The sequence below is a fragment of the Martes martes genome (genome assembly GCF_963455335.1).
Source record: "Martes martes genome assembly, chromosome: 1".
Classification (NCBI taxonomy): Eukaryota; Metazoa; Chordata; class Mammalia; order Carnivora; family Mustelidae; genus Martes; species Martes martes.
The window spans coordinates 203,772,430-203,785,691 of NC_137888.1; the positions used below are offsets into that span (position 1 = coordinate 203,772,430).

The following is a 13,262-nucleotide window of genomic DNA, read 5'->3' on the forward strand; positions in this document are numbered from 1 at the left end:
TGCTACGGGGAGGAGTCGGGGCAGCCCACGAGGGGTTGGACCTACCGGATGTTCTAGGCTGTGCCCTGTCTATTTCCCTAGTCTCCAAACCCGCCCCAGACTGCCACTTCTGAGCCTCCCCTCCCGGAACTTGTGTCCCTCAAGCCCCAGGTCCCTGCCCCCTCCCCTTTTCAGTCCCCCTCTGATTCCCTTCCCTGAACTTTGTCTCCCTTCTGAGATGCCCCTTGCCCAGGAATGCTGGAAAGCCCCGTCCAGGGCCCTGGGACCCCTGTCCTCACCCCCAAATAACCAGCCAGCACCTCCACATTCCCAGGCAGCCCCAGAACAAAATGGTCTTTTCTAAGCATCCAGGCCCCCTTCTTCAGCAGGGCTTACAGGCTAGGGAATTCCACTCTAGTCAGTCCCACAGAAAGTCCTTGCTCCTGTCTAACCCCAGTCCTTCTTGCTTCCTGTGCTTGCTAAAACCTCCCCCAACTCCCACCCAGCCAGACTCTCCCTAGGCAGCCCAGAGGCCCAGGTCTGGGTGTGTGGTGCCTGGCTTAGGCGGATCCTTGGTATACTCTTAAATGTTGCATGATCTACAAGATCTCCCAGCACCACCCCCAGCCTGGGGCCCCCAGCCAAGGAGCCCCCTCAGATATAATCTGGAGAAGGGGATGCCTTTTCCCAAGGCCCCTTCCTGCAAGGGCAGGACCAGTGGGGGCACAGGGCACTGTTTTTCCTGCCGGCTCTCAGAGGCCCAGCCACGTGCCCCGGTGTCCAGCTCTGGGCCCAGGGCCCCAGGGCGGGGCAGGAGAGAAGGCCCGCAACTGGACCTGGGGGACTCCAAGGTGAAAGGTCACCGTAGGAAGGGCTTTTCCAGCTGGTTAAACGTTAACAGGCCCAGAGCAAGAGGCTCAGGCGTGCCCAGCCCCGGGCTGCCTGGGCAGGAGTTGGGGGGGGCGGGTACACAAACAAAGGGTGCTTAATAAATGCTGGTCGACCCTATGGGGTCGAGGAGGGTGGGTGGGGGAAGCTGTAAGCCAGCGGCAACTGAGAGGCTCCAGGGAGCCTGGCAGAGACATCTGCAGTCCAGCCGGTGGCCTGGCCAAGCCCTTTATGTGAAGCACAGAAAGAAAAGGAAATTAAAGAGGAAAAGGGGCAGGCCCCAGTAGGGATGCTGGGCATTCCTGCTGCCTCTAGCCTAGCTGTGCGGGTGGGTGCCCTGCCCCCAGAGGCCTAAAATCCTGGCGAAGGGGCCCCTGACCTCGCGCCCCCGCCGACCCCAGACCACAACATCCCTTGGCCCTGGAGATTCCCAGCACCAGGTGTTAGCCCAAGCTGAGAAAGGGTGGGGTGGGGGTCGGACGCAGCGACTTTCTGGAAGAGGAAGCAAACACAATCCATCAAGCAACTGTGCAAAGAAATGCCCCAGGGTGTGTGTGTGCGTGCGTGTGTGTGTGTGTGTGTGTGTGTGTGTACTGCGCAGGGGCGTGCCCCCCGGGGGCAACCGGCCCCCTATTATTGCTTCTGCGGGGAATGCAGGGGTAGGGTTCTGAGGTGCGCCTCGAGGGCGGTTGAGTGAGGCATCGTCCAAGGCCGGAGGTGGAGGGGAGGGCCTTGGAGAGACATCTTGGCGAGGCTGCGGAAGGGCAGAGGGCAGTAGCGGCCAGGCTCCCGCCGCGGCCCGGCAGGGGTTAAGGCTGGAGTCGGGCGAGGGCGGGGGCAGAGGGGGGAGCAGGAGGGGGAGGGTCAGGTCTTGCGGCCCCGTGCTCCGCCCTCGCCCCTCCCGCCGGCCCGGGCGCCGGGCGCCGAGCGAGGCCACCCATGCCCTTATAAGGGTGGCCGTCGCCGGGGCAACGAGCGCCCGCCCCCAGCCCGCGGCGCGCGCCCCTGCCCCCGCCCCCGCCCCCCGCCCGCCCCGCGAATGGAACGTTGTGTGTCAAACCGGCCGCAGCGCGAGGCCGGCGCGCGGGGTCGGCGGCGGCGGCGAGAGCGAGGCTCGGGCCCAGGCGCAGGCCCAGGCCGGGCAGGCGCGGCCGCAGAGGGGGCGGCAGCTCAGGAAGCGCCGGCCCGCAGCCTTGCAGGCCCCGAGCGGCCGCCTGGGGGCCCGGGGGAGCCAGGGGGCGCGGCGACCGGCCCCGGCGCGCGCCTGCCGCCCCTCCCCCGCGCCGCGGGCGGCCGCGTAACTTGCGGCCAAACTTTCCCCCCGGCCTCCCGCGCTCGGATGGCGGCCCGCTAAGTTGGCCGCAGCCCCCGGCCAAGCGGCGGCCAGGCCAGAGGGCGCCCCCTGCGCAGCCTGCGCCGGGCCATGGCCCGCGCGCCCCCGCCGGGGCCCCAGGGCGGCGGGGCGCGAGTCCCCGGGGCCCCCGGCTCGCGCCTCTAGCGCGCCCCCCCCGCCCCCAGGCCCGGCCCCGCGCACGCGTGGGAAAGTTGGCCTGGAACCGGCCCGACCAGTTCTGCCCGGGCGCGCGGACCGGCCGCAGGAAGTTGCTGCAAAACTTTTTTGGGGGGTGCAGCCGGTGCCCCCCGCGCGCTGGGCCCGGATGCGTGCCGGGTAGGGTCCCCCCGGGCCGAGAGGGGTGCCCGGAGGGAAGAGCACGGAGGGGGCGCCCCGGCCCTGCTGCCCTGGGGCTATGGCCATGGTGACCGGCGGCTGGGGCGGCCCCGGCAGCGGCGGCGGCGGCGACACGAACGGTGTGGACAAGGCGGGCGGCTACCCGCGCGCGGCCGAGGAAGACTCGGCCTCACCCCCGGGCGCCGCCAGCGACGCTGAGCCCGGCGACGAAGAGCGGCCGGGGCTGCAGGTGGACTGCGTGGTGTGCGGGGACAAGTCGAGCGGCAAGCACTACGGCGTCTTCACCTGCGAGGGCTGCAAGAGCTTCTTCAAGCGGAGCATCCGCCGCAACCTCAGCTACACCTGCCGGTGAGCCCCCTCTCAGCGCACGGCCGCTGTGCACCCGGCCCCAGCTTGGGCCGGGCCTCTGACCTGCTCGGTCACCTTGGGCCTGGCGCTGACCTTCCCCGGGCCTCCACTCCCCTCTCTGAGATAGGGGCACAGACCCCTCTCCCCTCCTCCATTCCATTCTTGGGATTGTGTATACAGTCGGCGCTGTATCGATGCAGGTCCCCCTCGTCAGGTGGTCCCTTGCGGCTTCCGCCCCAGTTCCTTGCTTCTTCTCCCTCCCTCCCTCTTCTCTGGAGAGGGGTCATCTCCGTGCGGGGAAGGGTTGAGGGGTGCTGTCAGGGGTGGGGTCTTAACATCAGGGCATCCCTTCTCGGGGATCTCGGCGCGCAGGGGACCCTGCGGGAATCGAACGTGGAACTTGGACTGTGGAGCTCACAGCGTCCAGGGGCCATTGTCTGCGGCCGCGCGGATCGATACGGCGCGCCCTTGGGGTCAAATATCACTTCCAAAGTCGCCCTGGCCACCGAGGCGGCGGCGGCGGCGGCGGCGGCGGGAGCGAGGCAGGGGTGGCACCGGGCGGCCTCCGGCCTCTTTCACATGGGTAGCCCTGCTGTGGGGGGAGCTGGGCTTGCCTATCGGGGGGAACTGCCCCCCCCCCGTGGGCTCACCCTGGGCCTTGGGTCACTGGAAACGGCTACCGAAGGGCTGGGAGGGGGGCTGGGTTTGACCACACCTCGGCTGCTCCAACCCTCCCCCCACCGCAGGAGTGGGTGCGGGCCTGGGGCTCCTGGAAAATCCCTGAAACTTCGGTCGACTCTGACAGGGTGGGGGTGAACGTTTCCAAGAAGGAGCCCTGGGCCCTCTGAGGTTGGAGTCCCCGCTGACAGGGTGTGGCCTTACTGGTTTCTCTGGTTGGTGCTGGGGTCGGGTGTCTAGCCCAGGGCCCCCTTCGCTACTGCTCTTCCCTGAGTGCCCTTTCGCTCCATTGATGAGCTCCTACCCCGCACCCCCACAGGAACATGTGTAGGCCTTGTAGAGCCAGTGTGGAGAGTCCCATTTTCCAGATAGGCAAAACTGAGGCCCAGCGAGGTCCTGGCCCTGCCCTAGTGCACCCAGGGGGAGACCGTGCCCCAGTTGGGTCTTAGCAAGGGGAACTGGGGTAGAGAAGAGGGGAGCGGCCAAGTCCTGGGCAGGGTGTCCCCAGGGACAGGGCAGCTGATGGAGGGCTTGTTGGTGAAGCCAGAGGGCGGGGTCCTGGGCACCAGAGGCTGGAGTTTGGCCCCAGGTCTGCGGTCAGGGCCTTGTCTGGGGTAGCTGTGTGTGTGTGTATGTGTGGGAGAGCTGGCTCGCTCCCTCCTCCAGTGCTAACTGGGCCACCAGACTTTGGCCTCATTCTTGATGCGGGAATACCCGCCTGCTCTCTGGCCAGGTCTTTGGGGAGGGCAAGGGAGGAGCTTCGGTGGCTCTGGGGTCCCAGGGGGCTCTCTGAAGGTGGGAGCGGGGAGCTACAAGGCAGGGGAGGGGGCGTTGTTTGGAGCTGGGAGATTCTCCAGAAGCTCTGTACTGTGTGACCCAGTAAAGTCTCTGGCCCTCTCTGAGCCTCAGATTGGTTCAGCAAAGTCCCCTTGGGGCCTGGCCTGGGAGGTTTGATGCCAGCCCCTCAAAGAGACCCCAGCTCCGATCCCAGCTCTCTCCCAGCCTGGAGGAGGCACAGTGAGGCACAGATGCTCCCTGCGTGTGGAGTCTGGGTTGGGCCCAGGGGAGAGATGGGTTCAGAGCCCCAGGAGAGAGCAAGGGGCTCTGCCCAAGGTTCAGGGAGGACTGCCTGGAGGAGGTCCCTGGGAGGTAGGCCTTAAGGCAGGAGGGGTTTGGCAGGTAGAGGAGGTGAAGGGCACTTCTGGAGAGAGTGTGGCCCAGGCAAACCCTCAGTGGCAGGTTAGGGGAGCAGTGTTGTAAGATGAGACCACGCAGCCATGGGAGAACTTGGAGGTGAGTGGATCAGAAGTGCTGGACTGAGGATGACAGCGAGCCAGAGAGGAGGGTACCTGAGCAAGGGAGGGCAGGGATCGAATTGGACCAGAAGCCAGAAGCCTTGGGAGGAGGCTGAGTTGGGCCGTGGGTTTGGGTAAAGCATCCTTAGGTGGGATAACAGATGGAACTTACTGTTTCCCCGTCTGGAGGGACAGGAGATCTATCTCAACTCTACAGCTGGGGAAGTTGAGGCAGAAGGTTTAGGACCTCCCCTGAGGTCAGGGGCCCTGAGCTGGGCCCCTGCCTGCCTGCCTGCCTGCCCCAGGCCCAGCTGTTTCCACCCGGCTGCCCAGGACCCTCCCACTGCCTGCCTGCTGGGCTTTGTTCTGGTTCTGCCTGAGCTCCCTCCACCCTAGCAGGGCCTCTTCCTGGGGGCTCAGGCCCGGCAGGGGACAGAGGCCTGGGCTTAGAGGTTGGCGCTGTGCGACCTGGACACTCGGAGACCCGCAGGACCTCAGCTCTCCTGAACCTGCCATTGAGAACCCCCCGGCTTGAGCTTGGGTCCGGACACCCTCCCCGAAAGCCCCCCCCAGATTCCCCCGGACCCAGTGCATCGCATATAGAGCCAGCACCAGGCCTCCCATTTCCAGATGAGGAAACTGAGTCTCGGTGGAGAAGTTGCCGCCCCAGGGCTGGGGCTGGGTGCCTGTGGCTGAGATGTGTTTGACTTTTAACTTCATTGAGCATTTGTTTTACTCTGTGACTGTCTCTGGGTCCCCTCTTGGTACCCAGCTGGGACCCCAGGAGTGTCTGCCCCAGGTCTGGGGCTTGGAGAGCCTGGAGCCCAGGGTAGAGAGACACCGAGGGAGCACAGGGATAGGGGCTAAGGGAAAGAAGTGCTGGAGAAATTCGAAGAACACGGGCCTGAACCTTCCTGCTTGGGACTGACCCTAATCGGGGAGCTCACTCTCTTGCTGGGCGGGGCCCCCATCCCAACCCTGGAAGAGGCCGTAATCCCTTAGGGCCACGCAGAGGAAGCTTCTTAGGCTCAGCTGGGAGTTGGAAGGTGTTCCCCCAGAGGAGGCCACATGGGTGCGGGATCTTAAAAGGGAGCACAGGGGTTCATTCATTGATTCATTCATTTATTCATTGGTGGCAATCTTGTGCAGGGTGACAAGCCTGGGGCCCTACTGTGCCCAGAGAAGACTGGCCCTGACCTGGCCCTAGTGTCTTAGTTAACCCACAGGGCCTGGCTCCCTGACCACATACCTTTCTTTGCTGTTCTCACATTGCCCTTGGGACAAAGACCCCCATCCCTTGGCCCCTGCAGTGACCAAGTAAAATGAAACTGTCTCCAGCCTTAAAGCTCTCCTCACTCCTCTGCCTGGAATTGCCTCTCCGCTCTGGGGGAACTTCTATTCATCCTTCAAAACCCAGTTCCAACACTAACCTCCCTGGCGTGCTCACGTACTTTGTCGCAGATTTGCAGGCTTAGCCCCTGTGACGACCTGGGAATACCTGCCCAGCCCGGGGCCAGGGGGTTGGGGTAGGGCACTGACGTTTCTCAGGTGCAGCCTTCAAAGGTGGCTTAGAGGCTGGTTCCAGGGGCAGGATGTGGGTGTCATGGTGGCCCCCTGCCTGCCTATAGGTCCAACCGTGACTGCCAGATCGACCAGCATCACCGGAACCAGTGCCAGTACTGCCGCCTGAAAAAGTGCTTCCGGGTGGGCATGAGGAAGGAGGGTGAGTACCCGCCGGGGGTAGGGCAGGCAGAGGGCCAACAAGCAGCCTGTCTCAGGGGTCTGGGACCCGTGGAGGGTGGGGTCTGGCGCCCGCTAACCTTGTTACCACTGATCCCACGATCTTGTGGGCTTCAGTCTGGCCCCGGGCCGGAGGAATCCAATTAGCCATAGTCACCGGCAGATGAGCCAGGGATGCCAGGGACACCCTGATTCAGGCCCCCATTAGGACAGTTCTGCTTCCCAGCCCCTCCTCTCTGGGCACTCTGGCCTCAGAGTCAGGTTCCTTGGCCCTGACACCTTGGTGACCCCTGTGTCCCCTTAGTCTGGCCTGTGCTGTCTGAACAAGGATTTTTTTTTTTTTTTTTTTTTGATTGCTTTCTTCATCCTCCACCCTCTGCTTTGTGTTTGTCCAAGGCAGGAACTCGCCCGATTAAGGCAAAGGGCAGCTTACCCTTCCGCCTGACCCTGGGCACCAGGAGCCAGAGGGAGGCCCAGCCCCTTGTCTCTGCCCTGGGGACTTGTGTGCAGGGACGGCTGGGCCCAGACCTGGACCAAGCACTCTTAGAATTCAGCTGGAACCCAGAGGCTGCCACGTGGAGCCTAGTGGGCTCGGGAGCAGAACCTGGCTGGCGGGATGAGCACCCCAGGCTGGGCTTCCTGTCTCTGTCGGGACTGGTGTGGGGCAAGCTGGCGGCTCTTCGCTGCTTCTTGAGTCTACCCTGCTCTAAAGTCGGTGTCTTCTCTGCTGGCTGTTGGGAAGGGCTCTGGCAATGGCCACTCAGTCTTTCTCTTAAGACCGTCTGATTACTCTCTGGTCCTTTTAAGTTCCCGGATGACTTGCCCCACCCTGACAGCCTGGACTTTTGCCTCTACTTGTCCATTTGACCTAAAGTCCTGATGTACTTCAGATCAGGGCTTCAGATCTCCAAAGTCTCGGGAGTGGGGAAAAAAATCATCATCACAGCTTATGCCCCAAGCACAGTCCACCTCAGGGCCTTTGCACAGGCTTTTGCCACTACTTGGAGCACTCTTACCCCAGATACCGGCATGGCTTCTTTACCTCTTCTCTTTTCTTTTCAAGAGGTGGGGGGAGGGGCAGCAGGAGAGGGCGAGAGAATCTTAAGCAGGTTCCATGCCTAGGGCAGAGAACAGTGCAGGGCTCGATCTCACAACCCTGAGATCATGACCTGAGCAGAAATCAAGAATTGAAACGCTTAACCAACTGAGCCCACCCAGGTGCCCCTTTTGCTCAAAAAACACCTCCTCAGAGAAGCCCTCCTGATTACTCTTCACCATCCCCCTTTCTTTTGCACTGTCTACCTTGCTCTGTAGTTTACTTGCTCCCCCACCAGAATGTCCACTCCCTGGGGACAAGGACTTGTGTTTGTCTTGTTTTCTGACATAGCCCTCGTGCCTATCCAGGGCCTAGAACATTGAAGGTGCTTAATACGTGTTTCTTGGCTTGAATTACTGCCCATTTCGCCCTTACTATATGCCTAGTGCTGTTCCAAGCAAGTTAGATTCTCATTAATTTAGTGGTTGGTATCATCAATGTCATTACCATTTGCATCTTAACAGGTGGGGAAATTGAGCACCTAGAGCAGAGAGGTGAAGTCATTTGCCAGGGTCAGAGAGCAGTAGAGTTGGGTTGGGACTTGAACCTACACAGTTTGGGTTGAATAAAGAGGAAGAGCTGGGGAAGGGGTTCTCAGGAAGCAGGAACAGTGAGTGCAAAGGCTCTGAGGTCGGACCATGCCTGGGTGGGGGGTGAATGGTGGGATATGGGGTTTAGAACTGAGTGAGCAAAGGGCCCGGAGGAATAGGTCCCTCCCCTCCCCTCCACCCTGGGCGGGGGTGGGGGGGTGGGGGTGGGGGGCAGGGGTTGAGGTGGGATCCACTCTCTGGCCATATCCAGCTACGCCTCTTTGATGGTTGATCCTGAGACACAGAAGTCCTGTGGAGCCTCGAACCCAAGCCCCCGCTTCCCTGCTCAGCTCTGCTAGCCCCTGGCTCCCACCCACAGTCTCTTCCCCCCATTCATTCCCTGGCTGGTTGACCAGAAGTTCATGGAGATGAGACAGGGCATGCCAGCTCATTAAAGATCATTAGTTTCTGTCTGGCTTGCAGCCCAGTCTGCCCCTCCACCCCACCCACTGTGGCACAGGTCAGGTGAGCTATCCCTCCATGCCTCAGTGTCCTTCCCATTCATCTGAGTCCTGGGGACATTGGCCAGCAGTTGGTGCTCCCCTTACTCCCCCTTAACAGGCAAGGCTACTGATGGCTGTTCATGTGTACGGCTGGGACCCCACTCCTAGCATGGGGGGGGGTGGTCACTGCAGAGGAGACCTGCCCTTGGGAGCCATGACCTGGGGGGTGCGGTGAGGGTGGGCGCTGGAGAAAAGATCCCATCTCCATAGGAGAGATCACTTGCTTTAAGGATAGGCTGGCCAGGGGCCGCAGGTAGTATGAAGGCGACCCCTCCCTGGCCCCCTGTCGGCTCTGGGACCCCCGTGATTGACAGGGGCATGAATGACAAGTCTAGCTTCCCCCACCTCTGAGGGAGGGGGCCAGGCATCCCACCACCCATGCTCATCAGCAAGCAGTGGGCAGTGGGGGTGGCTGCAGTGGCTGGACATGGCCGTAAGCTGAGGGTACAGGGCAGAGCAGGGTGGGGCGGGTCGGACCCTGGCTCTGGGCTCCCACTGGAGCTGTGCACCGGTCGGGTGTGGTGGGAGGTCCAGGGAAAGGCTGGGTGTGGGGAGCCTTTGAGGAGAGAGGCTGAGGGACCCTCTGATGACGTTATCTTTCCCCATTTCTTCCTCCCCACCTGCCCCCCATGGCCCTGGATACCCACTTTCCCCCCTTGTTCCTTCCCTCCCTCTCCCCTGTCTGGTCTCTGTGTCCCTCAATCCCTCCCCCATCCCCCGGCCCCCTCCCCGCCGGATTCCCTGCGCCGGCGGGGTTGCGGGGTACCCCTCTCTCCTCCCTCCGCTCCTGCCCCCTTCCTTTCCCTCCTTCCCATCCATCTCCGTTCCATCCCCGCAGCGGTGCAGCGCGGCCGCATCCCGCACTCGCTGCCCGGCGCCGTGGCCGCCTCCTCGGGCAGCCCCCCGGGCTCGGCGCTGGCGGCCGCGGGCGGAGACCTCTTCCCGGGGCAGCCGGTGTCGGAGCTGATCGCGCAGCTGCTGCGCGCCGAGCCCTACCCCGCGGCGGCCGGGCGCTTCGGCGCGGGCGCGGCGGGCGCGTTCGGCGCGGGGGGCGGCGCGGCGGGCGCGGTGCTGGGCATCGACAACGTGTGCGAGCTGGCGGCGCGGCTGCTCTTCAGCACCGTGGAGTGGGCGCGCCACGCGCCCTTCTTCCCCGAGCTGCCTGTGGCCGACCAGGTGGCGCTGCTGCGCCTCAGCTGGAGCGAGCTCTTCGTGCTGAACGCGGCGCAGGCGGCACTGCCCCTGCACACGGCGCCGCTCCTGGCCGCCGCCGGCCTGCACGCCGCGCCCATGGCCGCCGAGCGCGCCGTGGCCTTCATGGACCAGGTGCGCGCCTTCCAGGAGCAGGTGGACAAGCTGGGCCGCCTGCAGGTCGACTCGGCCGAGTACGGCTGCCTCAAGGCTATCGCGCTCTTCACGCCTGGTGAGATGCTCTCGCGCACGGGTATGGGGGGGGGGTGCATGGTGGGGGGCGACCTGGACCCTGACCCCGGCTTTCCTCGCCTCCCCACCCTCCCACCCCCACCGTAGCTGGCCGGACCTGGCGCCCGGCACGAGCCTGAGCGCTGATGGGGCAGTGTGACGCCCTGCCCCCAGGTCTCCCTGAGAGCCCTGAGCCCCGGCTCTGGCCGCAGCTGGGTCCGGACCCGTGACTAAGGCCCCACCAGCCTCTCTCCTTGATTCCCAGGCTCCCTGAGACCCGGGTCCCTGACCTCCACTCTCTCATCAAGGTGCTGTTTGGCCCTGAGCAGATTGAGAGGTGGGAGGATGAGGGAGGGAGGTCCTGGACACCTGGTTCTGGCCCTTGGTCCCTGACCTTTGTCCTTCCCAGCACCTCAGATCCTCATCCGCCAAATCAGGTGCTTCTTCCTGCTTACTGTGCAGCTAGGGAGGCGGCCGGCCGGATCGCTGGCCTCCCCTGCGCTCTCCACTCCCTGATTCCTGGGCCCTCAGACTTCTGAACCACGGCCCCCAACTGCCCCCAAGGTGGCCTCCTGGCAGCAGGGGCCCCTGGGCATGGGACTGAGCAGGGGCGTGTCTTGGAGGCCTCCCGCTGTGGGTGGGGCTCGGGCGAGGTTGTCCCAATACCTTCCCAGTCCTAGGTTAACCATCTAGCATCCAAAGCCCTATCTTACTCTGGTGGCATAGCTGGTTCTGCACTCTGGAAGGTTCCAGATCCCACTAGGTATCTTGATGGGGTCAGGGATGCAAGAAGCAGACCTAGGCCACTCTGAGAGGTGGCTTTCATTTGATAAATGTGGCTTTGCTCCTCATTCCCCAGAAGATTCTTTCTCTACCTTACCCGTTATGGGTCCCCAATTTAAATGCTGTCACATTCACTGACACCCTAGACCATTCTGTCTGAATATTCCCTCTGGGGTTGACCTGCCCTCCCAAGTCCCTTCCCTAGCTCCTCCTCCCCTTGAGCTGGATTAGAACTCGTCACCTTGCCAAAGTCCTCAGTCAGGGCTCCTCTGTCCTTAAGACACCACTGTCCACACTCCTGTGTTACTGGCCTCAGTGGAGGTTACCCCAGTGTCTCTTGAGGACTGGCACTGCCCGAGATGCCTCCATTTGTGCCTTAGGCCTCCACCTCCCATCTGAAAGCCCTCCCCCACCCCCGAGTGGTGCCCTCCTGTCACCCCTGGGGCCTTGTGTTCTCCTGCCACTTCCCACCTGATCCACCTGGCCCTTGTCTCTCCAGATGCCTGTGGCCTCTCCGACCCAGCGCACGTGGAAAGCCTGCAGGAGAAGGCGCAGGTGGCCCTCACAGAGTATGTGCGGGCCCAGTACCCGTCCCAGCCCCAGCGCTTCGGGCGTCTGCTGCTGCGGCTCCCGGCCCTGCGCGCTGTCCCCGCCTCCCTCATTTCCCAGCTGTTCTTCATGCGCCTGGTGGGCAAGACGCCCATCGAGACGTTGATCCGAGACATGCTGCTGTCAGGAAGTACCTTCAATTGGCCCTACGGCTCTGGCCAGTGACTTCGCCGGGCCGGCCACGCCACGGCTGGGTCTGCACACCTCAAGGGACACGGATGCTTTGGCCTCACGCGGGGCCCCCAAGCGGAGGAACTTGGCTTCTCTCCTCAGACTCCTATTTTTTAAAGACTGTGAAACGTTTGTCTCCTCTGTTTTTTAAATGATCACGAAACCAAAAAGAGAGTGCTTGTCCAGGCTCCAGCCTCGGCCTCCCCAGAACTCCTGGCCAGAATAGAGGGCGAGGGACCGAGGGACCCATTCCTGGGACAGCCTGGCGCTCAGCACCCCAAGCATGAACTTTTGGGGCCGGTGGGGTTGGCTTCCCTTGTGTGACGTCCTGGCGTCTGGACTAGAGGGGCTGGCGTACTAATGCGCCAGGCAGATTGTCTGGACACGTAATCCACGTTGGACACTATATGATGAATGAATCAAGGCCAATAATAAAGATGTTTCCTACCTGCGTGGCCTCCATCATCTTTGTGAGGGGAGGGTAGGATGGGGGGGGCACCCCACCACAGTCACCCACTCCGAGCCATCTGGAACACACACAACCTAGGAACAGCCCTACTTGCTGTTTTTGTGGGGAAGCAGCTGGGAGCTGGGAGGGGTCCCGCGGTCAGCTGTGAGTCTACAGAAGTTGAGTCCTGCAGATGGCTCAGGTTCAGGTTCAGGCTCTGGCCTGTGAAGGTGGACCTCATGGATTCACACAGGGCCTGGACCAGACACCTTATTGTTTCCCTTGGTCAGCCCTTAGTCATGGTGTCTGGGCCCCAGTGTCCTCAAAAGAAACATTTGGGGGTAGTCCTGCCACATGATCAGAGCCCTCCATTCCCCTGGCCACAGCAATTGGTTCAGGGAGGGCGTGTGGCCCACAGCTGGTCACTGAGATTTGATGGCGGGATTTGGAAGTAGGATGTAATTGAAAGAGCCAAAAGAGGAAGACCAACTTCCCAGGATGCCTTTGGAGCCCCTGGATCAAGCCATACCTGAAACCTCCCGGTGCTTCAGTTCCATGATCCCTAATTTACCTTTTTGTGCCCGAGCCTCTGAGTTTGGTTTCTTCTCACATGTAACTGAAGTAACTCATTTCAGAGACTGGCATCTGGAAGGTGGGCTATCAGAGGACAAACTGAAATGTGGACTTTAAGTTGATGTGGGGTGATGGCACTGGGACCTTGCCATCCCGGCCATCCCGGCCTCAGAGGCTTGTGGCCCAGCTCTGAGGTGGGAAGGGTGCCCCTGAGACTGACTGTCGGGACTGTGGCTCTAGAGTGCAGGGAGAAAGAGTCTGGATGGTGGGGGCAGGCCAGGAAGATGAGCCCTCCGACAAAGATGCCCCTTTGAAAACAGGGAAGAACTCAGGTGTTGCTCTGCAGGCTGGGTCTGTGCTCAGCCCTTAAACCTCCTCCAAAACGCTTCCCGTGAGCACCCAGCCTCCTTCATGTCCATCTTGGAAGAGGCCTAAGTGGGAAGACACGG

General features: G+C 62.4%; 1 protein-coding gene across 1 annotated transcript; it reads left to right on the forward strand.

Moving 5' to 3' along the window:
• The first annotated feature begins 2,399 nt into the window (after positions 1-2,399).
• NR2F6 (nuclear receptor subfamily 2 group F member 6) lies at positions 2,400-12,243 on the forward strand. The gene is made up of 4 exons (XM_080798475.1): positions 2,400-2,905; positions 6,507-6,601; positions 9,646-10,230; positions 11,512-12,243. The coding sequence occupies exons 1-4, from the start codon at positions 2,616-2,618 to the stop codon at positions 11,784-11,786; spliced, it is 1,245 nt and encodes a 414-aa protein (XP_080654601.1). The 5' UTR covers positions 2,400-2,615; the 3' UTR covers positions 11,787-12,243.
• The last annotated feature ends 1,019 nt before the right edge of the window (positions 12,244-13,262 follow it).

Bases quoted from the DNA above. Each gene is read 5' to 3' on its own strand.
- NR2F6 (XM_080798475.1), top strand. From the start codon at position 2,616: ATGGCCATGGTGACCGGCGGCTGGGGCGGCCCCGGCAGCGGCGGCGGC. The intron at 6,602-9,645 runs GTGAGTACCCGC...CCATCCCCGCAG, and splicing joins GGTGGGCATGAGGAAGGAGG to CGGTGCAGCGCGGCCGCATC. The intron at 10,231-11,511 runs GTGAGATGCTCT...TTGTCTCTCCAG, and splicing joins TATCGCGCTCTTCACGCCTG to ATGCCTGTGGCCTCTCCGAC.